The sequence below is a fragment of the Rhinoraja longicauda genome, chromosome 12 (assembly GCF_053455715.1).
Source record: "Rhinoraja longicauda isolate Sanriku21f chromosome 12, sRhiLon1.1, whole genome shotgun sequence".
In the NCBI taxonomy this organism is placed as follows: Eukaryota; Metazoa; Chordata; class Chondrichthyes; order Rajiformes; family Arhynchobatidae; genus Rhinoraja; species Rhinoraja longicauda.
The window spans coordinates 31262354-31290071 of record NC_135964.1 but is presented as its reverse complement, the minus strand read 5'-3'; the positions used below and the strand labels follow the sequence as shown (position 1 = coordinate 31290071).

Sequence of the window (27718 nt, the reverse complement as noted above, 5' to 3'; positions counted from 1 at the left end):
TTATTAAGGGATTGGACATGCTAGAGGCAGGAAACATGTTCCCGGTGTTGGGGAATCCAGAACCAGGGGCCACAGTTTAAGAATATGGGGTAGGCCATTTAGAACGGAGACGAGGAAGAACTTTTTCAGTCAGAGAGTTGTGAATCTGTGGAATTCTCTGTCTCAGGAGGCAGTGGAGGCCAATTCTCTGGATGCTTTCAAGAGAGAGTTGGATAGAGCTCTTAAAGATAGCGGAGTCAGGGGATATGGGGAGAAGGCAGGAACGGGGCACTGATTGTGCATGATCAGCCATGATCACGGTGAATGGCGGTGCTGGCTCGAAGGGCCGAATGGCCTCCTCCTGCACCTATTGTCTATTGACATCAGATACTTTTCCTAATAACGTATCTTGAGATGTTCATCCATGTTATTCAACGTAAAACATCGACTTAATATTATAATTTCTCACAAACAGTTCCTGTAGTACTGATCATTTCCACCAAGTGGCACAAGGCTCCTATTCTATCAAGTGAAATTACAGCTTAGTGAGTTCTAACATACAGCACAAATAAAAATATTCTTCTTTGGATAATCCCAGTTATGGAAGTTAAGCTATACCTTGAAAGTGCGTTAACACCAGGAGGATAATGTGGGAAGAAGATATAAGGCATACAAGGACTTAGCACAGTCAAGTTAATTTTATACAAGAGTAAGGTTTAGTTTAATTTAGAGACACAGCATGGCTCTTTGGGCAACTGAGTCCGCACCGACCAGCGATCCCCGCACATTAACACTATCCTACACGCGAGACAAATTTTATATTTTTTGATATACCAAGCCAATTAACCTACAAACCTGTACGTCATTGATGTGTGGGTGGAAACCAAAGTTCTCTGAGAAAGCCCATGCAGGAGAACATACAAACTCTACAGATAAGCACCCATAGCCAGGATTGAACCCGGGTCTCTGGTGCTGTAACTGTACCGCTGCAAGGTATGCTGGAAATACTCGGGTCAGGTGAAATTCACTTCAAACATCCAAAACTGTCTTGTTCTCTACTGAAGAGACAAGCAGTAACATTTTAGAAAGTAATTTCAAACTGATTTTGGGCAACTCTTTCATTTCATTAAATCTCTTGATGCACTTACTCTCTGCCACCAAATTGAAGTTGAACACTTTCAGAAAAATATGGAAACAATAGAAAAATGAAAAATTGCACATTAAAATCTTCACAAAAAGAGACAGTGACTGTGGTGCCTGCAGCGAGGACTTGGGCAGCAAACCATTCTAACCATAATGGGAGTGACTAAGATGAGAGTTTCATAAAAGTGGTATGTGGAGCATTGGCAATTTTGCTTGTTCAATAAAAATAAATCTAATTTTTTGGGGAAGTAAGATCTTTGCTGGTTTGGACGTGCGCTTGTTGAAAAGTTTAATTGTACTGGATACAGGAGCATGAACTAAATGATAACGCTCCACCTGTGGCTCCACACTAAAGGATATCACCTATGGCTACTTCAAGAACCCCAGGAGAACCATGTATCTTATATCCACTGGTAGAATTAGAACTAGGCATCATTGTCTTTACTTACAACAGGCTGCTTTGTGATGTCCACCAGATCCTTTATGTTGTAGTACTGATGCTTTTCAAATGCTGAAAATAGCATATCCAGCACTTGCTGCCTGTCAGCTCGGGCACGCTTCCCATCTTCTTTCTTCTTCCTCTCATATTCAATCTAATAGAAAGCTCAAGATTAGTACGGTTATACTGCACTCACATTAAATACCACAGCAGTAACCCAGAAAATAGGAGATGACCAAATTCTTGACCTAAAGAGTCGACTCTCTTGACAGATGCTGCCTAACTTGTTTCCTGTGTTTGTAGTTCTGCTGTGGATTTCCAGCACCTGAAGTTCCTTGCTTTTAGATGCATTTATGATTTTAGGTGTATTATCTCCGGATTATTTCTGCTCTAATGGACTGGAGTATGCTGCCTGTGGGAGCAGGAGAGCTCTGCAGCTAACTCGCAACCAATATTTGCAGTAGACATAATCAAACAGATATTTAAAATCTCATCCCAAAAAAATCAGACAGCAAAGACCTGGAAGACCTGTAGATAATAACAATCTGAACATAGTGTACCTCTGCATTGGCCACAATCTCAGTCGATTTGACCAGGGGTCTGCAAATTAGTGTCAGTAACTGCATTGCCTGGCTCTTGCAGCACATTGACCAGTGTCCAGAGAAGGGGGTAACAAAAACATTGTCATTCTGTTAGCTTCTTCAGTTATTCTCACAGTTTGGGATAACTACCAACTGATGAGGAGATCCTGGCGAGAGGCAATAAAACGTTCAGCAGTCTGGGTCCTGTTGCAGTCAGTCAGTGGGACTCAGGAACCCACCCAAAGGCTCGTTGGTCGACGGGACCAGGAACCGCCCAAAGGCTCGCCGGGGCCCCACTCGAAGGCTCATCAGTTGGTGGAACACAAAGGTGGCCAGGCGAGGAGAGGAGAGAGACGTTGCTTCATGGGAACTGCTCCAGTACATTGAGCGTGTGGGCCGACCGGACTTTGGACTTTGAATAATGGTGCCAAATATGGCAACACCAGCAGGTGTAATATATACAAAAATAATTTCACTGTTCAGTTGCATATGTGACAAATAATGCACCATTGAACTATTGTCAGCACATCTCCATTGCCACCTATTTCCTCATGGGTCCCCTCTTTTTGCAAGGAATATGCAACAGTCGATCAAAAACATCTCTCTGTGCAGCAACGATGTGTGGGAACAAAATATCGTGTCCTTTAAATTCTATTGGGTGGCACAATTCTATGTGTTTCACGATTACATTTTCTCAGAAACAAGATTGTGTTTACTGTGTGGGTGGTGTATTTCTGCAAATGTGTTTCGTCCTCAATGTGCTGGAGACATGGGCATATAAAAGCCACAGGTCAGAGGCTATGGTTTCAAACAGCCTCTGATGTTCAAAATATTTCTGCGCAGATGAAGCCCATGAAAGGCAAGGGTCTTGTTCATTGAAGCAAACTTGCTGCGGCACAGTTATATTGTTGCTTCAGAGCTCAGGTTTCCTCCCATTTTTCCAAGACACAGGGGCTGATAGGTTAATTGGCTGCTGTGTGTGTAGCTGAGAGGTAGAATCTGGGGGGACTTAATGGGAACACAGGGAGACTAAAATGGCATAATGTAAATGGGTGGTTGATGGTGTGAAATCAGTGGGCTGAAGTCTGTAACTCTATCATTCCATGGAGGAGGTGATTAAAGAGAAGCTTGATCTTTCCTAACCCACCGCTGGAAAGGATGGAATGTCCAAGGCATCCACTGGATTAGCAATGATTCTTCCTTTAAGAGGTTTTTGCCAGGACTCAAGGGCCTGGGCTACAGGGAGGGGTTGAGCAAGCTAGGACTCTATTCCTTGGAGTGCAGGAGAATGAAGGGTGATCTTACAGAGGTGTACAAAATCATGAGAGGAATAGACCGGGTAGACGCAGAGTCTATTGCCCAGAATAGGGAAATCGAGAACCAGAGGACGTAGATTTAAGGTGAGAGGGGAAAGATTTAATAGGAATCTGAGGTGTAACTTCTTCATGCAAAGGGTGGTGGGTGTATGGAACGAGCTGCCTGAGGAGTTAGTTGAGGCAGGGACTATCGCAACGTTTAAGAAACATTTAGACAGGTACATGGATAGGACAGCTTTAGAGGGATGTGGGTCAAATGCAGGCTGGTGAAACTAGTGTAGGTGGGACGTGTTGGCCGGTGTGGGCAAGTTGGCCCGAAGGGCCTGTTGCCACGCTGTAAGACCCAATGACTCAATGCCTGCACCTACCCAACTGCTGCTGATATCTTAGAGCCCCATGGCCTCTATCCAACAGATCCCACACACACATGTTGGACCCTTGCCAAATCTCTCCATCACAAATCAATGATTGTTTGACCCTTTGCACTTCACCATTCTGACTGTCAATCACCAGTCCACCTGACCTCTCCAGCTCCAAACTCAGTCTAGAGTCCCGACCCACGTGACAGCTCTCCCAAGCTCTGACAGACCCTCTCCAACCCATCCCAATGCAGTTTCTATGTAGCCTGATCCTCACTACAAGCTTCTTGGATCCTTGCTCCAAATTATTTTCTCTGTAATTGTTGGGGCAAGAGGACATGGCAAAAAAACCTCCGCATTTGATGGATCTTCACCCCCATGCATTAGGTATTGAAGACCCTCTTACTGATTTTAATGCATGTTACAATTTCTAGCTCATATCTTATTCAGTCATGCAAATATCTTAACAATTTCTAACAAACCTTAAAATATCCCTCTTTTTTATAATGTCTTAATTCATCATCCTGAGGTGTATGCTATATCTGGATGATCACTGCAGGCATTTTTAACATGCAAAATTGATGGAAAGAAATGGATTTGAAAAAGTGGAAAATAAATCAAAAGAGGTTGTCAGAGAAATGGTTTAAATCTTTATCAAAGGAAAGGGTTTCAAATAGGTGGCAAAAAGGGACGATAGGATAGGAGATAGAATCAAAAAGCTGGACTAACTCAGCGGGACAGGCAGCATCTCTGGAGAGGAGGAATGGGTGATGTTTCGGGTCAAGACCCTTCTTCAGATAGGATAGGATCTGTGGTATCTCTGTCTTTCCCAGTAACAGAGGACGTGTTTGCGGAAGATGTGGGATAGGAAGCTCACCTGTCAAAGTTAAAGGTCTCAGTAGGAAACAGGCAGTGAGAACAGCAAAAAAATAGTAATATCATAATGATGGAAGAATTTTTTTTGACACAATGATAGAAATGATATGTAACTTTAGAGATTACAGGACTAGTAGGTTATAAATATACACCGATTAGCCAAAACATTATGACCTGATGAGCCGAAACATTATGACCACCTGCCTAATATGCTGTTGGTCCTCCGTGTGTAGCCCCATAGGCAGCAGGGTGCGATGCACTGTGTATTGTGACACATTCCTCCCGTGACCACCATTAAAATTTTCTGTGACGTGCCACAGTAGACCTTCTGTCGGTTCGGACCAGACGGGATAGCCTTCGTTGCCCTCGCATATCAATGAGCCTTGAGCGCCCAACACCCTATTGCCGGTTTGTGGTTTGTCCCTCCTCGGACTACTGTCGGTAGGTACTCACCACTGCTGACCGACCGGGAGCACCCCACAAGCCTTGTCGTTTCAGAGATGCTCTGATCCAGTCGTCTGGCCATAACAATTTGGCCCTTGTCAAAGTTGCTCAGGTCTTTACTCCAGCCCATTTCTCCTGCATCTAACACATCAACTTCAAGAACTGACTGTTCACTTGCTGCCTAATATATCCCACCACTTGACGGGTGCCATTGTAACAAGATAATCAATGTTATTCACTTTGCCTGTCAGTGGTCATAATGTTTTCAGTCAGAGAGTTGTAAATCTGTGGAATTCTCTGCCTCAGAAGGCAGTGGAGGCCAATTCTCTGAATGCATTCAAGAGAGAGCTAGATAGAGCTCTTAAGGATAGCGGAGTCAGGGGGTATGGGGAGAAGGCAGGAAAGGGGTACTGATTGAGAATGATCAGCCATGATCACATTGAATGGTGGTGTGGGCTCGAAGGGCCGAATGGCCTATTCCTGCACCTATTGTCTATTGTTTTGGCTGATCAATGTGTATCTGAAATGAAACATATGATAGGAATATGAAGTTTGGGCATTGGAGATAATAATGAACTGGAGGAAATTGCTGAGTTGTTGCATTGAACTTGAACTGAGCATTATCAGTGTAATGTGGAAAGAGACCCACACTGACCACCAATATGTATGAATCAGCAAGGGCAGATCCTTGGTGGAGATAGGGATAACAAAGATTTTTGTGGTTGTCTCTGACATACTTGCTGAGCATTAACGAACCCTGTAGGATGCTGAGAAATGAGGGGGGAAAAGAAGTAGAGAGAGAAGAGGGTTGAACTAAGAGAAGTGCATGAATGCCTCACAGCTGTGCATCCAGTTGAGACTGGCAGCCCCATTCGTTTGGCAGGAACCAGAAGCAGAAAAAAAGCGTATTTATTTTCATATTTTCCATGCCCGGTTCTTTACCATTCCAAGCTCTTCTGCAATTTGAAACCCTTTATCCATCTTTGTGACACTGTAAAATAATTCACGTCCTACTGGCTACAGCGTTTTTTAATTGGGTAAAGCTTTGATTAAGCAAAATATAAAAATACTTCCAACTCAATGTTAACTGTTGGGGAGAGTTACAACAGAATGCCTTTGTTAGATCCCTCCTGTCATCGCTTGACTCATACACATACTGAATTATCTGTAAATACAGACTCGTGACTGTACTGCATTGCATTTCATTGGCATTAATGGTCACACGTTTCAATGCGGTCAGTAAACAAATCCGACTTACATTGTATTGATGGTTTGCAACGGGCTTATAATTTGTTGTTACAGCCTTTTCCAGTTGTAGGGAGAGACGGAATGGTTTGGATGATTCTTCAATTTGCTGTCTAGAGTGTGGAGATAAAGGAGAAAAAAAAATGGTGTTTTACAATATAGCATCTTCAACAAAAACAACTGGCATTAATAGTATCTATAATGTAGCAACGCATCCTGAGGACATACTGGAACACAGAAGAAAATATAATGCAGAGCAAAGGTGGAAATACGAGTCCAGGCGACAAAAAGCTTGATAATAATAATTGGTTTTAAGGAGAGTCTTAAGGGAGGGAAGGAGAGGGGAGCAGGAGAAGGGAGAGGGAAGGAAGGGCAGAGAGAGGTTAAGAGGGGGAGGAGAGAGAGAGGGGGAAAGGGAGAGAGAGAGAGGGAGACAGAGGGGGTGGAGAGAGCAGGGGGAAAGAGAGGAGAAAAGAGATGGGAAAGAGGGGGTGAGACGGGGATAGGAGAGAGGGGGGTAGGAGAGAGGGGGAGGAACAGGGTGGAGGGAATGGGGGGAAAGAAAGCAGAGATGTTTTGAAAGCAGATCAAAACAAAGCAGATCAAAACAAAAGAAAGCAGATATGTTTTGACAACAGTTAACATAGACTTCTTATAGACTACGAGCTAGTCTATAAGATTATGTGGCGGTGCTTTGAGATAGAACTGAAGCGTGCCGGGTTCTTGGGAATCTGCAAATTATTAAAAATTGACGGTGCAGTTAGCAGAACTGCCATCTTGCAGATCCAGGGACCCATGTTCATTCCTGATCTCCAGTGTTCCCTGTGTGGACTTTGCCCTTTGTCCCTGTGACCACATGCGATTCCTCTTGGTGCTCCAGTTCACACCCACCTCACAAAGATGTGTGGGTTAGTATGCTAATTGGCCACCATAAATTGCCCCTGGGCTATATCTGAGTGGTATAATCTGGGGGGGGGGAGTTGATGGGGAAATAAAGGGATTAGTGATAAACGGGTGTTTGATGGTGGCAAGGACTTGGGCCGAAGCGTCTATTTCCCTGCTGCAGAACTCTACGAGCTAGTCTACAAGATTATGTGGCGGTGCTTTGAACACCTGTTCTTTTTAATTTCAGCATGTTAGTCAAAGACATTAAATGAATTATTCATAAGAAAGGGACAGCAGCATGACTAACTGAACAGATTTAACAGTCTGGGCTGATTGTCATTCTTGTCTCGCTTGCACACCCTTTGACAGTGGCAATGTTCAGGGTTGCACTAGGATGCCCAGACCTGCCAATGACATTGTGGAGTTCAGATGTATCCAAAACATGCAAATGAATTAGCCTGTTGATTAAAGAACCCCTCAATGCCGCAACTAGAAACGATCTTTGCGAAAACTAGATTCAAGTATGATTTACACAAGCAGTGACAATGAGAATCAATATGGCTAGGTCTTACTTAGCATTTTATCTGCTTAATCGCTTAAGAGTTAAATGGAAAGAACTGAAAGCAGAAGTCTGTTTTCACACTAACCTGAGTCTCCTTTTTCTGTTTTTGAATGAGCACTATACACTAAATTTAATTTTCCCCAAATACTTGCCAATATAGATATTCAGTAGCTTGGGTTCAAGATTATAATTTATAGTTACCCAACTCCTGGATACTCTGAGTCACACTGCCACCACACTTCTGCAATAATCAGCAGCTCCTCAGCATTCATTTCCTTTCCTTCGCTGTACAGCCGTGCCTTGGCAATTCACAGCCACTTCAACTATACATCTTTATCGGCTCTAAATGAAATGAACTCTGCTTCCAAAAGGTAAGAGTTTTTAAAATATATATTTTCTCCTTTATAAATCATTAACGTAAAATTCTGTGACTTTGATCGCATTAATAGCAGGAATTCAAACACCAACCACAGGCAGAAATGTGGAAATCAAACAGTTCAGAAGCTTTGGAAGACTGCTAAATCATTCGCAACAACTACGTATTTTATCAGGCTTTCATAATACATTATATGACAGTATATGTAGGTAAAATATTGCATCCTTTTTAAAAATACCATCAGGAAACATTTGGACCGATTTTTTAAAATTCTCTCTGGGATATGCAAGTCTGGTATAGAAACTATCTCAAAATGCTGGATAACTTGCAGATTGCTGGCACAAAACATTTTTCATCATTCAAGAATTTTGATGACACATTTTTTTCCACGTTGCTGTGCTGCATTTTATAATGTTCTTTAACCTTACTGAGTTGTATAATGTTCTTTAACCTTACTGAGTTGTATAAGGTTATTTAACCTTACTGAGTTGTAGACCCTCGTCAATGAAACCTACAGAAGCAGAGGTAGGTAATTTTTGATAAGGCTGCATAATTTTGCTCTGCTACTGAATGTCACAGCTAATTGCTGCTTATTTGACACTGGATGACTTACAGATAAGTAATTGGTATTTGTTTGCTTTAGGGCGTTAACCGCAGGACATTATTGGGGATCCAATTGTGCCGATATGACACTAAAATATTTAGAGTCCCTCAAATTATCAATGTTTGTATCATGTGTTTATAATAGTTTTCAGGCAGGTAGATTCTGCTTCACCAATAAGCCTCTGAGATATATATGATCAATTCTATCTTTTCATTAATGTTCCTGCCTACACCGATATTCATTCAAAAAATTAATTAATGTTAACGTTCCTTATTCCTCACCATATGTTCATGGTGCTGTTTGTACTCACCTAACTGAGTTATTGAAATCAACCACACAACAGGGAGTTAAATTAATGTCTATAAAGATGGAACTATTAATAACAGTCAATGTAGCTTGATAACAGTCGTCACAGTTACTAACTTCTTTCAGCTCGCAAAATAATTCAAACATAAATATATTACTGGATATTTTAAAATAAATATAAATGCTGAATGAAAGCTTGTTGGAATTAAACAGTAATTGCTTTAATAGTCTGAAGGGATTGGATGCAGACAGTAGCTCTTTCAACAGCCATTTTAAGTTTTTGGCATCTTTGCCTCATTTCTGCAGTGAATGTCTGATTCACAAGGCTAAATGATTATGTGTTAGATACTAGCCTGTTGCATCTGGTTCTGCTTACATTTAGAATAGTGCAGAATGAGGGGGAAAGAGTTACTCACTAAACAGAACATTTAGTTCAGCTTTCAAAACAATTTCAACTATTTTACAATGAAGGTAATAAACTGTCAACCACCTCTGACTGCTGTTCTTTTGATATAAGGATTTAATCCAAGATCATTCCCACCACTGAGTATCTTATTTCTCATTCAGAATTACAAACCAGTCAGTTCGAACTTGCATTAATTCCTTTCACGTTGTATTTAGACACTCGGGATTTAGCTGAGCTTTGAAGAGGTTGGAAATACATTCACAGTGCTTATTAAATTGGAGAGAACCCAACTCTATTTATTAAAGCTATATATCATTCTGAAAGCAATTGATGCAATTAATCTGTATTGAACAATTTGTAGTCAGAGAGTCCATTTAAAAACACTGAATAATTAGCATTAATAACCTTGAATAATTAACATTCGAGAACCTTTCCCTGCAAAGGTCAACACGCTGGGGAGTTTGTTGATCACCGTAAGGTTATCTTTTACGAAGAGCATACGTTCCTAAATACTTTATCAGATCAAACTTATCTATCAAATAAGTGTGAGTCAGTTATATTTTATGGCATTTACATGAAAAAAAATCTTCAAATTGAACACAGATATGCATCTTATCTGACTAAAGATGGAGCCTTCAATCATGGATCGATGAGACTTAATTTATTTGGTAATGTATTTTATTCTATCTTTCCCCTTTCTCTGTTAATTATTATTTCCAGTGCACAATATCTCACTTGAGTGGCCATTCTTCCTGTGTAACACTATTCTAAGTACTGGCGCATTGTCTGACCATGTAAGAGTTCTCGGATAAATTTGAAACTGCAACTACACATGTACACTTTCCACAAGACATCAAATTAACAGTGAGATCCAGGGACTAAGGCTGAATATATTTACTCTTTACTTAACACCAAGGTTAGTCAAACCAGTTAGTCAAAGTACCTCAAATAACATTTTCATTGAGGTTAGCTAATTCAACAAAGTTCAGTGGTTAAATCTGAATTTTTTTTGGAAGCAATGTTGAGCAGGATTACTATTTGAAAATTGTTTAAACATAATGGTGGGTGTTGTTTTGGATGTGTTTGTTGCCTGGCAATAGTTGGATGGCTCCATGCCGAGTTTTGCTCCTTTAGTTTCATCTTTTGCTGTTGAACAGAATTCAGTTTCCTTTCCTATGGCCATACGTTTAGTTTATGGGCATAATTGTGAACTTAACACAGCGAACAAATGGTGTCCATAAAGAGCTGGTTCAATGAATGGGTAGACACAAAATGCTGGAGCAACTCAAGGGGTCAGGAAGCATCTCAGAAGAGAAGAAATGGGTGGCGTTTCGGGTCGAGACCCTTCTTCAGACTGATGTCAGGGGAGGGGGCGGGACAAAGATAGGATGTAGTCGGGGACAGGAAGACTAATAGGAGAACTGGGAAGGGGGATAGAGAGGGGAAGCAGGGACTACCTGAAGTAGGAGAAGTCAATGTTCAAACCGCTGGGGTGTAAACTGCCCAAGCTAAATATGAGGTGCTGTTCCCCCAATTTGCGCTGGGCCTCACTCTGGCAATGGAGGAGCCCAGGACAGAAAGGTCAGATTGGGAATGGGAGGGAGTTGAAGTGCTGAGCCACCGGGAGATCCGGTTGGTTGAGACGGACTGAGCAGAGGTGTTCAGCAAAACGATCACCGATTCTGCGCTTGGTCTCACCGATGTAGAGAAGTTGACATCTGGAACAGTGGATTCAATAGATGAGGTTGGAGGACATGCAGGTGAACCTCTGCCTTACCTGGAAAGACTGTTTTGGTCCTTGGATGGAGTAGAGGGGGGAGGTAAAGGGACAGGTGTTGCATCTCCTGCGGTTGCAGGGGAAAGTACCTGGGGAGGGGGTGGTTTGGGTCGGGACCAGTGGACCAGGTAGTTTCGGAGGGAATGGTCTCTGCGGAAGGCATAAAGGGGTGGAGCTGGGAAGATGTGGCCAGTGGTGGGATCTCATTCGAGGCGGCGGAAATGTTGGAGGATAATTTGTTGTATGCGACAGCTGATGGGGTCGAAGGTGAGGACAAGGGGGACTATCTTTGTTACGAATAGGGGGAGGGGGAGTAAGGGTGGAGCTGCGGGATATTGAGAAGACCTTAGTGAGAGCCTCATCTATGATGGAAGAGGGGAATCCCCGTTTCCTAGAGAATGAGGACATCTCCCATGCCCTAGTATGGAACACTTCATCCTGGGCGCAGATGCGGCGTAGACAGAGGAATTGGGAATAGGGGATAGAGTTTTTACAGGAAACAGGGTAGGAAGAAGTGTAGTCAAGATAGTGCTGGTCGTGAATACACACAAAAGATCTCAGGCTGCATGTGCACATCTTTACTCATGTATCTATTTCTACACATCCTGGTTCAATGAGTGAGCTAGTGCAGTCCTAGCACAAAAGACTTAACAGTTTGGTATGCTGGTCATGAATACACACAAAAGATCTCAGGCTACATGTGCCCATCTTTACTCAAGTATCATGAGAAAGCAAAACAAATTTCAAACAGTGGCAGGTTTAACACATGAACTAAACATATGCAGTCCATCTGCTGTTCCTTTACATTCAAATATTTCCATTTCCAATTTCACTATATCATTTTTGTACCATAATAAATGTGTGTTTATTAAGATGCACACCTACCAAGCACAAGCACACATTCTGGAGCTGGAAGCCACATCCATCAATCGCAAACATACATGCTGAAGTTGCAGCTGACATACATCAATCACAAGCACACAATTTGCAGCTAGGATCCACACCTACCAATCACAAACACACATGCTGAGGTTGTGACTTGCATGCACAAATCACAAACATACATTCTGAAGCTTACCCACATCCACCAATCCCAAGTGCATATCCTTGAGTTGGGACCAACAAATGATTCTAAAACTGCTTCCATATTAATGGATTGGGTCATTAATTTACAGCCACAAATCATAATTTCTGGATCTGGGACTTGCATCCACCAACTTAGACTTTAGACTTTTGAGATGCAGCGAGTAAACGGGCCCTTCGGCCCACCGAGTCCACGATGACCTGTGATCACCCCGTATGCCAGTACTATCCTACACACTTGGGACAAATTTTACTGAAGCCAATTAACCTGCAAACCTGTACATCTTTGGGGTGTGGGACGAAACCGGACCAAACCTATGTGGTCACAGGGAGAACGTGCAAACTCCACACAGCCAGCACCCGTAATCAGGATCGAACCCGGGTCTCTGGCACTGTAAGGTAGCAACTCTACCACGGCGACACTGTGCCGCCCTATTACAAAAAGAATCTTTGCATCTGGAACCGACATTTACCAATCACAAACACACAAAGACTAACTCCACACAACGCAGCAACTCACTAATAAAATGCAGCTTAGCCTTTTGGCTATTGGATGGGCTATCTTGTAAGCAATCCGAAATAAAGCATGTCAATGCACAGCTTGAAGATGGTAAACTGAAGAATTATCTGTTAAGAATCATACAATGTCTTCTGGAAAACTTTATTAGGAAGAGAATTGTTTAAGTATCTTGTATCCATGTAAGGAGGGAGCCCCGAGAAGCACATCACAGCATCTTGGTGATTGGCTAATATAAGTAAATTAAGTTTGAATGTCAACACCAAAAAACACTGTAGATGCATTTGTATTGATTTTTTTTACACACAAATTCATTGAATTTAAACAAAAATCTTACTTTGTTACCAAAGTTACTACTGACCTTTTTAATCTCATGTAAGATTCATTGGCAGCTGGTCGACATTCTGCACGCTGAACCACAACACCTTCAAAGGTTAGTTTTTCTTAGGGCGAGAAAAGAAAAATCAAATGAGTGTTTGAGAGTTAAATTTCGATTTAAGAACCTGCCAAATGTATAGATCCCCAAAAATTCTGAGATGTAAAATTACAGTAATGAGGTCAAATATCATTGCAGTCTCAGCCAAAACTCAAATGCAGTGAGCTGATAAAAAACAATTATCTGCCATTCAGTGAGTCCTAACATGGTATAATCACAGTTGAGTGACTTTTATCTATTTTGTTCCTCATTATAAAGGAGCAGCCAGTGCTCTTTGCCCTATGAACTGGACATTGCAGAATTTGTCTGAGCACTTAGAAAACAGGAGAGGGACTGATTACAATGTAAATAGAAAAACAGCATGCTTCCGTTTCCTTTTACAGTTGAGAATAAAGTTAAAATGGCAATTTCAGCTATTACAAATTGACTGAAATGAGCAACAACTGGAACAATGGAAGCTGAAGAAATGTGTGAAAAGAACCTTCAATATTTCCTGATTCTCTGAAAAACATATTTACTCGTGCTAAAAAATGACAAATTATTCTAATACAATAGAGTAATAAAAAATCATCCATAGAAACATAGAAAATAGGTGCAGGAGTAGGCCATTCGGCCCTTCGAGCCTGCACCGCCATTCAATATGATCATGGCTGATCATCCAGCTCAGTAGCCTGTACCTGCCTTCTCTCCATACCCCCTGATCCCTTTAGCAAAAAGGGCCACATCTAACTCCCTCTTAAATATAGCCAATGAACTGGCCTCAACTACCTTCTGTGGCAGAGAATTCCACAGACCACTCTCTGTGTGAAGAAATGTTTTCTCATCTCGGTCCTAAAAGACTTCCCCCTTATCCTTAAGCTGTGACCCCTGGTTCTGGACTCCCCCAACATCGGGAACAATCTTCCCGCATCTAGCCTCTCCAACCTCTTAAGAATTTTATATGTTTCTATAAGATCCCCCCTCAGTCTTCTAAATTCCAGCTTCTATCTTGGCATTAAATATCACAAATTTATTCAGAATAAATCGTGAACAAACGTGAGCAGCTGTGAGGCAATTGTATCCTTTAAACATTGACATTCTGTGGTAGGTCACGGAGCGACTTGGCAAGGTATCTAAAAATGCAACACAAATGTAGCTAAATGAAATGTGTGCACCTGAAGGTTAGCTTTCTTTAACCACTATTTGGTGCACTGAATAGATGCTGGTTTATCTTTAATACAGTACCTAAGTTTTTTAATGTGTGTTGGCCTAATTGCATTGTCCAGGTTGGGGGACCACCCCCAATCTAAATTTAATGGTGACCTGTGTGGTTCCGAACAACAACTCTTTCAGAATGCATGATTGTTGTGTATGCACTACTAGCATGAATGGAAAGCTTAGTTCAGCCTTGAAGACCTCTCTCCATGGTGGCCACAGTAGAATGACATGAAAGGCAGCAATACAGGTGAGGGAGTACATTCGGCAAAGGTGGGGTGAGATGGGGAATACGCGTGTCTTCAATATTTGTGGGCAGCGCCTCCCCTCCTCACTGTGATTGTTGTCGCAGGTCGAGACTAGTGCAACGAGTGGCCCCCAAGTCACTGAGAGACACTCTGCAGAGGACACAATATGCATCTCTGGTAGTCAGAGCATCATTATGACAACACTGAACTGTACACATCACTGTGCTGATACAGTTTGATTCACACTGGAGATGCACTGGAATAAAAGTTGACATAAGAATATATAGAACTGAATACAAAGCTAGCCAATATTAAAATTATACAAAATCCATTAAAATTTCCTATAACAGATAGACATGTTTATACTTCCCCAACAAATTAATTGGTCTATATATTAAAGGTTCTTTAAGTGAAGTCCAATGGGACAACACATTCATGAGGAGATCTGGCCATCATTAGTAGATCAATGAAGTGCTAATGCGTTAATGGAACTCTCATCTATAAAAAGTGTACAGGAAGATTATGACTTGCAATAAATTATAGATTGAAACAAGCCCAGAAATAAGCATTCAAATAATGTCCGAAATTTAATAAAATGGAATAAATTCCCATGTTTATTTTCCACATTCTTGGCTTGTTTATAATTGAACCAAAGGAAAATTAGGTTTCAGCCTTATTTGTGTCCTGTTATTTGATAATATTTCTGATGGAGAATTTGCTACATAAACCCAGTCTGCCTGGCCAATAACAAGACCCAAATGAAAACCGCTCTATTTTCTTTTCAGATTGAAATCTACAAAGACAAAGCAATAACATATCTTTCACACCCAGTATATCTCAAAATAATATACTGCCAAGGGAGTACTTCATAAATTAAGTCACTGTTGGCAAATGTAGCAGGCAATTTGCACGGCAAGTAACATTTTCACTACTTAAATGGCAAGCTATAACCAACTCCAGTCAAAAGCATCTCCTCAATACGTTTTTCACTGCACACGTAACAATAATACACCAATACCAATGATGGAAGCACCATCACCTACAAATTTCTCCAATTACCCTATTCCTTGGAGTAGATTTCACAGAATACACAGCAAAAAGGCAAGCTTTTGACTCATCTAATCAGTGCTGGTATTTATAATCTACATTCATCCATTCCATCTACCTCATCTTGACCTTTCAATATAAAATTCCATTCCCCTTTCTTTAATGTAATTGTTTCCTTTAGAACATTTCCAAGCTATTGGCCTCAACAAATTCCTGTGGTCACTAATAACTATGAATAAGATTTTTTTTATTTTAATTTCCTTGCTGGATTCTTTCCCTTGCAGAAATATTTGATCCACATCTATCCTATCCAACCATCCATATCCTTATCATGTTATCTCTATTTTATATGATTGAAAACAAGTCCCAGTCTGTTCAATCCGTTTGAAGGGAAACCTCTCAGTTCCACAAACTTTTATATGCATAAAGTAAATTTTGGCAATTAGTTTCATATTCCACTTGCGCACAAAAGGATGTTGCCTGGAGCAACTTTATGGAGTTTTAAAATGTATCAAAATGATATTTTCTCTCGTTCACGTGTCAAGGTTTTGACATTGCTATTCTTTCATGTTGTTGAGATAATAATCATGGAACATCCTGCACACTACCACAGTGCAAGTACTTTGCCACACAAATCCACGGTCCAAGATGGCAGCATTCCACCAAAGTCACCAAGGAGCTATTGCCGATAAATGCTGCTGTTACTAATGATGCTCACATTTGAGGAAAAAGAAACAAAATGGTGTTTATCCCAAATGTGTGTAGGTTAATAGTTAACCAACCATTACAAATTTCCTCCAGTGAATGATAGAATCCAGTGAGGTAGTTGATGGAAACATGAAGAGAACATGGAGGTTGATGGGCCTGATTCTGTGCTGTAAAACTCTACCATATAAAAACAATTTCTCTTTCCTCTGCAGTTTGCCAAATGTAAATTTGAAAAAAGGTTTTCCTTTGTTTTCTAACTTTTAATTCCCAGCTCTATCAGTTATTCCTTCCTTCCTTACATAACCAAAACAACTGCTGAATTATTCTATTCCACAAATTATTAGATACATACAAACCATAATTGAATATATCAGATGCTTTAAACAATTTCTTATTCTTCTGGACGAATCACCCATAATATCTGAATACTAAGGAAGGATATACTTTCAAAAGGTGAGAGCAATGAAGATTTACCACATTGATTCCTGGAATGGGGAGTTTGCCCTACAAGGAGAGATGAGGTGGATTTAGATTATACTATCTTGAGTATAGAAGAATGAGAGATGATCTCACTAAAACATACACAATTCTTTCAGGGCTTGTCAGGTTGTGTTGTGGCGAAGATGTTTCCCCAGGCTGACTAATAGATGCTGAGATTCCAGTCTGAAAACAAGGATTGAGGTTTCCTCACAAGAGTTATGAATCTTTAGAATTGTCTACATAGAGACCTGTGATAAGTTAGTAATTTGAGAAAGAGATTGGCTATTTGGTGTTATAAAGGGATAGGGAGTTAATACTGGAAAGTGTGCCGAGGTGAAAGATCTCAGCAACTGATGGAGCACATGCAAAAAGCGGACTTGACTATTCCTGCTATTTCTCGCGTCCTTTAAAATGGATCTCCGCAAAAGCCTAAGATATCCGTACAAATAATCAAGTACACAAAGTCTATCTTTGCATTGACCTTGATAGACGGCCAACATCAGGGAGAATTTTCAATCAGTATTTCTGTGTAGTTTATTGAAATCAAGCCTTCATCACCTGACTTGTGAGGTGGGATTTTCTGACATGCTGTTTCTCAACCCAGATTCCAGATAATTAAAATGCCTGATTGATTGCTCCATATCCATGTAGCAATATAATTCTTAATGCGCTGTTCTCCCTTTATCAGCTTGGAAAATTTACATAGTGTTTATTGGACCTATGCTACTTGTTCAGATTTTCTAGTGCAGTAAACCCTAGTTATAAAGTACCATGGGAGGGGAGGGGGGAATTATGTTGTTGTTGCTGATTGGCCACTATAAGCGAGTAAAGGATTTGCTCCACCCACCTATGAAAAGAATTGTTTTGCAAAAACTTTTTTTTAGCAGCTAAAGATGTACTTTTGTTACTGCAAGATAAAAATACTAAAGGTTGTTTGTTACATTGTTTAATAGAGCAAAGTGCCAATCGAAGCAATTGCTTGTCAATTTCAATGCCCTGTCAATTTCAATTGCAATCGCAGAGTAACCAGCAGCTTGTGTTCTTAAAGAAACAGTCTGCTATAACTGAAACAAGCATAGTTAGTACAGAATGTTTTTTTATTGGTACCCTCAATTAAAAACAGTGGAATTAAGTGGAATTAAGTTGGAATTAAGATCCAAAAGTTCTAATGTTTGGAAAGCTTAAAATAGTCATGTGAAAAAACCCAAGATACAAATAAAAGCACTCAAAGGCACAACAAGATCTCAGAATAGTTCAGAATGAATTAAGCAGCTTGGCACAAATAACTAAATTAGCTAATTAGGCAAACATTATCTAAAATTCTGCAAACAAAGCTTTTAAAGAAATTACAGCAATAGATCAAAAAGGATGCTGAAGGAAAAATCTGAAATGAAACAGAAAAATGCTGGAAATTCCCAGTAGGGCAGGTAACGTCTGCTGGGAGAGAAAAACAAGTGTTAACATTTCATGTCAATGATCTTTCATCAGAACTGTGAAAGAGGCCTCCGCCTGAAATGATAACCCTTTTTTTCTCTCCCTACAGGTGCTGCTTGAATTGCCTAGCATTTACTGTTTCATCTAATGCAATTTGCAATCTTGACTTTGAATCCAAATAAACCAACATATCTACTACTTATTGCACTGAGATTTTTATTAAAATATCTTCCTGGGATATCATCGGCACTCAATTAAACAACATTATTATGTAACTTTAAGTGCATTCGAAATTGTACTTCCCATGACTAAAGGCAATTTCTGGGGCAATGTTATTCCCACATTACTATTAGGGGAGGGGCTTCCAATTTTGACACTGTGATAATGACAGAACCTTATGTGTCCTAAGAGATGGTGCCCTTCAGCCCACTGTCCTTGACTTGTTAGCAAGTAGAGGCTGAAGTGATTTTGAAGATGCTTTGACTAGTTGCCACATTGGATCTTGCATAAAATACACACTAGGTAGCATAGGACCTGAATATTTTAAATGGTAGATTGGATAACATGAATGCTCTATTGGTCAGAATGATGTTGACCAGTATTTATGTGGCTGATTCATTAGGTTTCTGGTCAATGATGACTCCCAGGATGTAAATAATAGGATAGGTAATGATGGTTATACTATAAAATCTCAAGGAGAATCGATTAAGTCATCTCATATCGGAGGCGGTCATTGCCTACATTTGCGACTAGGAATGTTACTTGCAACATAGGTCAGGCAACAAAGTCTGGATAAATGGTAATCAACCTTAAATATTCACTCTGCATCCTTCGCCACATAATCTGTCTGACCTATTAAGCAGTTCCTGTTTTGATTGAAACAAAATGTGAGAGTAGTCTATGACACTATGGAAGAGAAGCAGCAGCTACTGCTGTTAGGACTCAGGCACCGCCTGGATCTGAGGTTACTCCTGCATCTGACGTTAATGACTTCCAATCCCCATAACCAATCTTTTGAGCTATCCCTATTTCCAGTCAATGACAAGTTATCTTCCTAATTGTTGCTGCTTTAAATTCTGTCCGCATGCCACACATGATTAAATTCTGCCCTGATCTCAAGGACAGTCACCATCATCTCACCTCATGCATTTAGGTCTCTTGGTTTGTAATCATGATGCAAACTGTATAGTAGTGAGCAAACTACCAATTGCTGACAAAAATGTCCTCCTCCCTGCTGCTTGAGGTTGATAATACAGCTGTTGGCATTAATGGATTCCCCCCCCCACCACCCCACTTTTTAAGGACAATTTGATGCGTTTCAGTCCCATGTGAACAATGTGACCGGTGGCCATGCTAGTTGTGAACCAAAATCTTTATTCCAGGCTGAACCTTGCAACATTTCTGCATGCAGTGCACTTACCTGGTTCTCAATATTAAGGAATGAATTGAGTGGCTTCTGTGATGCTGGGGATCTCAAGAGAAGCCAAAATCCTCCCAGCGTTTCTGGCTGAAGATTGCCATAAACATCCCAGTCTTGTGTTCTGCATATGATCTGAATTCTACCATCATTGATGGTGCTTGTGAAGGTTCTTGGTACCCTTAGTTGTGCAATGTTGTCATGATGTGTTTGGGCTGCAGATCTTTCATCTAATTTGAAGAAGTGCCCTGACCTGAAAGTCCTCTATCCATTCACTCCACAGATGCGGCTTGACCCGCTGAGTTCCTCCAACACTTTATTTTTTGCTCAAAATGTCAGCATTTGCAGTTTCTTAAGTCTCCTTTGATCGAATCTACTTTTCTGGGTTTTCTTAGTTCCAGTTTGCAGGTTTGTTATATAGCATACATGCAAGTCCTCTTGAGTTGTTGTCTCAAAAGATTTGCAGATTATTTTTAACTACATGTGCTCATGGCATGTTCTTCCAGAAGACTCACTAGACCAGGAATGAAATTAATGATATAGTGAGGGATATGCCAGCAATTAGATTGGAGATCGTGATGCCATACATTATACTCTGCTGTTGCCGATGGCCTGCAGTGCTTTGTGAGTTGCTAGCTCCAAATCCATCTTGTTTAGCAGGATGGTAGTTCCATATAATACAATAATGGGTGACTTCAATTTAAAAACAGAATTTGTGCTTGGTTATTCCCATCAGTACCCTCAAGGTCAGCTGACAGTATTAATGGCACAGGATTCTCACATCACTTGCACTGTACCTCCCACCAATGGTTGGGTGTACTGGAGTTAGTAAATATGATCCATATCCCTCCATTTTCCACTTTCTCATGTCTGAATGCGGTACCTAGATAAATGCCAAATGATCCAACCATTTCAGATTTAACAACACCAACTATCATTTAAGCTAAAGAAAACTAGTTCAGTTTCATTCCCTTCCATAGTTTTAGAGTTAAATAAATGAAATAGTTTGCAGAAATCGAAGTCTTACAATTCAAAATTTAAATCCTTCCTGCAAAGTAGACAATGAATTAAATGAAGTGACAGCATAAAAATAAATACTTTCTTGTTTGAACAACACGTTGATAATTAGAAATTTATCATGCATATGACAGCAGCATAAATATATTCCAGTCATCCTGTAATGTTATGTTATGGCCTGGCATTGTCCTCACTCAACCATTACTCTAATTCCTGGGATCAATCCTGCTTTAGAGAGAAGTACATGAGAATATGCCAGGGACTGCTGTAGGCATACCTAAAAATTGGGTGCCAAACAGATAAAGATGCAACACACTTCATAATTGTCAAAATTAAAAACAGCATGTGAGAGACAGAGCTAAGTGATATGATAATCAACAGGTCTGATCACAGCTCAAAGATCTGCAGGCCTGCCACATGCAGTTATGAATGGTGCTGAGTAAATAAAGCTAAAGAGAAGAGAAAGCTCCCTGAACATCTCCTGGAGGCCAGCATTAGGTTGCTGAACATCTGCAGTCATGTACAGTCAGAAATGTTAAGTGGATGCCCATCGCAGTATCTTCCTGAGTTTTCCAAACAGCACAGGCACCAGTTTTCAGACAATTTGATTCACTCCACATGACATCAGAAAATGGTTGCAAGTACTGGAGAGATGACATCAGAAAATAGTTGGATGTACAGGAGTTAGTAAGTATGATCCATATCCCTCCATTCCCTGCATATTTAGTTTTGCGATACAGTGTGAAAACAGGCTCTTCGGCCAACCGAGTCCACGCTGACCAGTGATTACCCATACAATAGCTTTATCCCACACACGAGGGACATTTTACAAAAGCCAATTAACCTACAAACCTGCATGTCTTTGGAACGTGAGAAGAAACCGGAGCAACCTGGTGAAAACCCACAGTCACAGGAGAAACGGACAAACTCCGTAAAGACAGCACCCGTAGTCAGGATTGAACACTAATCACTGGCGCTCTAAGGCAGCAACTCTACCGTTGCGCCACTGTGCCACCCTGTGCCTATATAAAAGCCTCTTAAATCGCATTATCATATTTGCCCCCACCACATTTGGCAGCACTTTCCAGGCACCCATCACTCTCCGTGTAAAAGAAACTTGCCTTGCAAGTTTAAACTTTCCCCTCTGGTTTAAAGCTATGCCCTCTAGTCTTGGACAAATAACCCACTTAAAAGTTTTGGTTTTGCCAGGATCACTCTGCTCTAGATCTTTATTAAAACCTTGATCCAAGAATGTACCAAGGAACTAGGCATAAGATGAGAGTAACTGCCCTTGTCATCGAGGCAGCATTTGACCACCTGTGGCAGCAAGGAAGTTGGTAAAAGTCATGGGCATGGGGTGGGGGGGAATGAGGGGGGGAACGCCTTAATGGGCGCAACTTTGCTGTGCATTGGAAAGACGGTTGTCATTGCTGAGTTATTCAGCTCCAGCACATCACTGAGGGAGGTTCTCAGTGCTGTATCTTGACATAAGCATCTTCATCAGCCTCATCAATTATGTTTCTGCTGTTACAAGATCAGAAGTGGGACGTTCGCTGATGTTTAAACAATTCCATTTGTAACTACTCAGCACACGAAGAAATCCAAGCTTGCATCTAGCTAAACCTAGATGATATTCAGGCATAGTCTGGTATTTGACCAACATACGCGAACTGACCATCTCCAACAAGAGGCTTACCATCTATTCTCACAGTGGTGGTTAATCCATACGACCAATATCCTGGAGGGTTGTTATCATCACTGACTAGAAACTCAGCCAATTATATACTGCGACTGTGGGAGCAGCTCCTGACATTTCAAAGCCTTTCCAACAGCTACAAGGCCCGTCAGGAGCGTGATGGAATACTGTCCACATATCTGGTTGAATGCAGTTCCAACAACATGCAAGAGACTTGCAATTATCCAAAACAAACACCCATCTGCTCGCTACCCCATCCCTATCATAAATATTCAATCATTTCACCACCAGCACTCAAAGGTTATAATGTGCTCCATTCACGAAACGCACTGCACAAACTCACCCAAAGAACTCTGACAGCAGTTTCTAAACCCACGATCTCTATCACCAAGGACAAACAGGTGTATGAAACAGCTGTCTTTTGGTTCCCCTATAAATTGCATGCAATCCTGAATTCTGAAACTCTCTTCCCAGTAACACTGTGGGAATATCTTCACTAAAAAGACACCAGTTCTTCAAAATGGTAGCTCAATATCACTCCTTGGAGTATAACCACTGATGGGAAATAAATGCTAGCCTTCCAAGTGATAGCTAGATCCAGAAAAATAAAATTTACAAATCCATTTAGATTTTGCCTACAGCTTTTGGACCTGTGAGAAATTAATCATGCTAAACCTGCACTATCTTATGATTTAATTTTCTCAGTAGCAGGAGCAGCAATGAAGCATCACCGCAGAAACTAAATTGTTACTTCAAAGCCAGACAGCTTTTTAAACATTTGTCTACATCAACAACTGATTTTCTCTTTCCTTTAGCCCTTGCTCTTGATAAATGCTACAGCCAGCTGCCAATGTAAATAAAAAATAAGGGCTTGTGCTTTAAGCAGACAAATAACATCTGTATCAATAGTAATTTTGTTTTGGTGGAAAATAATCCTCATGAAACATTGGCTGTGCAGCATCTTCTGCAACCAAAAGTGCGCATTTATCATTGTGCCTGGTATCCTATTTGGAAAATATTAGGACAAGTAACTTTAATTCACCAGGAAATTGCATATCCAATATGTAATAAAAAGGAACTGCAGATGCTGTTAATATCAAAGATAAACAAAAGATGCTGGAGTAACTCAGTGGGTCAGGCAGCATCTCTGGAGAAAATGAATATGTGACATTTCAGGCCCGGACCCAAAATGTCACCTACCCATTTTCTGCAGAGATGCTGTCCGGACCACAATTTTGGAGTTACTCCACAATTTTGTGTCTATCAAGGATATATCCACTTGTTTTTAAAGAGTTGAAGGCAGACTTCAGTGTCAAATATATTACTGAAAAATTCACTGCATGTATTGATAAAATACCACCTATTGCGAGATGCTGCTGATATCCAATGAAACTCAGACAATGGTTCAATTTCATTATTTCTTCTGTACTATGCACAGGTGAACTTCTTTACAACCAGCAAAAGTGGCACAGCACAACTGAACATCAAGGTTTCTAAATGGAAGGGAAGGCCAATAAGAACGAAACTCACGATGAAGGAAAATATAATACAGAAAACTACCTACAAAAGGGCAAGAACTGCAAAGTGATCACAATTAATGTTGGTGGGCATCTCTACACAACGCAGAGACATACATTAACAAAGTATGTTGATTCCTTGCCAGAAGCTTTAATCAGTGGCAAAATTCAGAGTACGGTTGATGCAGATGGGAACTACTTCATTGACCGTGATGGCTTGCTGTTCAGGCATGTCCTTAATTTCCTACGAAATGGTGAGCTTCTCTTACCGGAAGGATTTCAAGAGATTCGACTTTTAGCAAAGGAGGCAGAATTTTATCAGATAAAACCTCTGATAGAAGCTCTGAAAACCAAGTCAGCAAATAAGCAAACAACACCAGAAGCCACGTTCCTAGAAATAATCGACAGTCATGATCGCTCTCATGGCCTCAAAATCTACTGCAATTCTTCAGATTTCATTGCAAGGATCAAGTCACGCATTATTCAAGTGTCAAAAAGCCGTCTAGATGGATTTCCTGAGGAATTTGTTGTCTCATCACATGTCCTCCAGTTTAAGTTCTTCATTAAATCTGAAAGTGGGGCACAACTTGTTCTCAAGGAAGACAACACATTTATTTGCACCCTGGAGACTCTAAAGTTCGAGGCCATCATGATGGCTTTAAAAAGTGACTTCAAGTTGCTGACCAGCTTGGATAGCTCCAAGGGATCAATTGTGCAGAGTGATGCACTTCATTTTCTTAAGTAAATCCAGTTTTTCAAGTAATCCACTGAGGTAAAATAACTATTTTGCAACTGCTAGACCACTGTATTTATACTGCAAAACTGCCTGTTCAATCAGACATTATCCCGATGAAATAATATCTTAGGCACCATTTAAATGGCAAAATAGAATTTCAGCTAACTGATTACAATACTATCTCTTCAATTTTTAGAATGAAGACCTTGAACCATTACATTACTTAGTAGATTAGGAAGCAACAATAAATAAATGATTTAGGTATTTTAAGTAATGCTATTATTTTATGATTCGGAAATAAATGTGTTTTTTTTGTAGTATCACAGCCTGAAATATGAAATAATTTGCTCAATCTCTGAAAATGAAATTATTTTGAAAATATTCTATTATTGCCATTTTCATTTTAGAAATACAATGCAAGTTATTCCTTTAGTTATTAAGTCTCAAAATTATTTCAGCTTTCTTACAAAGGGTTCTCAGAAAATGCTTTGAAAATTGTCTGCAAAGATACCATAATTTCCCCTGTGGCAGTGATGTTATGCTGTAAGAACAAGCAGACATAGTGTGCCAAACTGCCGCTGTACTGTAAACTTTATATTAAAATAATTAATTTTGAACTTTGAAGAACAAAGTAGATTTAATTTGATACATGAGGTTATTCTCATTTAGTCCACATGATTCATTCATCCTTTTTATATTCAGGTTCCCACATTGCATTATGAAGTTATTCAGTGGTAGATGGTTCATTGTTTTCTTTAATATCACTGGAGATGCAGAAGCTTGGAAAGAATAATGGCATTATTTCAGCATATTCATCACTATCTTCAAATGTGTTGCCTCAAACTAAACAAGGCTAGTCTGCATGATGTACCCATCAATTAAAATCACCATCAAATCAGCTTTTGTTACCCTGAAATTAATTCATCCCTCTCCAGAAAATATCAGTGCCATTTTATACCTGAAATCGTAGAGAAAGCAATGATCAATTATCATCAGTGAGCTTCAAATATTACTTATGCCTCTGTGAGGTAGCACCTATCACAGACGAATTATTCATCACAGGGATGATAAAATCGTCTGAAGGATTATAACAAGCCAGTCTTCTATATTTTTTAACAGCTTTACTGGTGACCAACATTGCATCCAACATCTGCATTCTAATCGAGACTACGATGGAAGGATGAGAATAGCTCAGACAGAAATTCCCTGAGGAGGGGGAAGAAAGGCATTTTAGTCAAAAGTACACGTTGTTCTTTACAGCTTGGTAATGTGATTTTCTGGCATGAAAATATTATGAATTATAATCTGCAGCTGAGAATTATAGTAATTGCACATATCAGACAATATTGTTAAATGCAACTAAAATAAATATTTAAACGGTAACAATAAGCATGGGCTCTGCTTCACACATATCAGCTAATAAAGAATTAAAATCCAAAATGTTTATTTTCAACTTGTTTTCAACATTAATTGTAAATATTAAAATGTCAGAAATTTAAAAAATAACCATTTCGAAAATTGTTTTGTTTGAACACTGGCTCTGACCGAAACTTTTAAATCTTTGCTGGCCTCAAGAGAGGTACCAAATGACGGGGCAACAGTAGATTTGGCTCCCGTTTTCAAGAAGGGAGAGGAAAGGCAAGGACTAATTAGAGCAAGTCAGCATGGCTTTGTCAAGGATAGATTTTACTTGACCAATCTGATTCACTTTTTTGAGGAGGTAACAAAAAGTATTGACAAGGGCAATGCAGTAGATTTGATTTACATAGACCTTCGTAATTACTGACCAGGATACAGCCTGAGATGGAGTGTTCTAATTATGAACAGATTGAAGTGAATGAGATTAAGAGGCGACATAATTAAAGTATCTTAAATTCTGAGGGTATTGATAGGGAGACTGCAAGAATCTTTTTCCCCTTTCAGACGAGAAGAAATGTCATTATCTAAATGGCAGCGAAGATTTGAAATTCTCTACGCAAGAGAACTGTGGAAGCTCAGTTGGTATACTCATCTCGTGAGAGAGATCGGAACTGCAACTTTTGGCAACTTGGGCATAGACAGTTAAAATTCCCAATCCTTCCTCACAGTTCCAAGCTTACCACATTTAGCAAATATTTCACTTTGTCTGTTTGGTCCAAATTACCATGTAGCTGCTCACATTTAAAATTTTCAGCCACTTTTGTTCTCATTTAATATGTGTATGTCCTTTTATTACATTTTTTCCAAGACATTCCATCTGTTTGCTTTCTAAAAACCTGGAGATACCACTCTATTCCTTCAACTACCACAAATAGAAAATGCTCTTATAGTTACCTAGAAATATAGAAAATAGGTGCAGGAGGAGGCCATTCGGCCCTTCGAGCCAGCACCGCCATTCATTGTGATAATGGCTGATCATCCACAATCAGTAAGTCGTGCCTGCCTTTTCCCCATATCCCTTGATTCCACTAGCCCCTAGAGCTCTATCAAACTCTCTCTTAAATCCATCCAGTGATTTGGCCTCCACTGCCCTCTGTTGCAGAGAATTCAAAAAATTTGCAACTCCCTGGGTGAAAAAGTTCCTTCTCACCTCAGTTTTAAATGGCCTCCCCTTTATTCTAAGACTGTGGCCCCTGGTTCTGGACTCGCCCAACATTGGGAACATTTTTCCTGCATCTAGCTTGTCCAGTCCTTTTATAATTGTATATGTTTCTATAAGATCCCCTCTCATCCTTCTAAACTCCATGAATACAAGCCTAGTCTTTTTAATCTTTCCTCATATGACAGTCCCGCCATCCCAGGGATCAATCTTGTGAACCTACGCTGCACTGCCTCAATTACAAGGATGTCCTTCCTCAAATTAGTAGACCAAAGCTGTACACAATACACCAGATGTGGTCTTACCAGGGCC

At 40.2% G+C, this 27718-nt stretch overlaps 3 protein-coding genes across 3 annotated transcripts in view; 2 read left to right on the top strand and 1 right to left on the bottom strand.

Moving 5' to 3' along the window:
• Positions 1-27718, top strand: part of tpt1 (tumor protein, translationally-controlled 1) — a 224401-nt gene that overhangs the window by 20806 nt on the left and 175877 nt on the right. The window lies entirely within an intron of this gene.
• The window catches only part of gtf2f2a (general transcription factor IIF, polypeptide 2a), a 73349-nt gene that overhangs the window by 9164 nt on the left and 36467 nt on the right, over positions 1-27718 (bottom strand). The window contains exons 6-8 of the mRNA XM_078409378.1: positions 13260-13341; positions 6396-6495; positions 1572-1715 (exon numbers count right to left, since the gene is read on the bottom strand). Of these exons, the coding sequence (XP_078265504.1) occupies positions 1572-1715; positions 6396-6495; positions 13260-13341 (326 nt within the window). The remainder of the gene's footprint in view (positions 1-1571; positions 1716-6395; positions 6496-13259; positions 13342-27718) is intronic.
• On the top strand, positions 7675-26262 carry kctd4 (potassium channel tetramerization domain containing 4). Its single transcript, XM_078409379.1, has 2 exons — positions 7675-8200; positions 24014-26262. The coding sequence occupies exon 2, from the start codon at positions 24073-24075 to the stop codon at positions 24835-24837; it is 765 nt and encodes a 254-aa protein (XP_078265505.1). The 5' UTR covers positions 7675-8200; positions 24014-24072; the 3' UTR covers positions 24838-26262.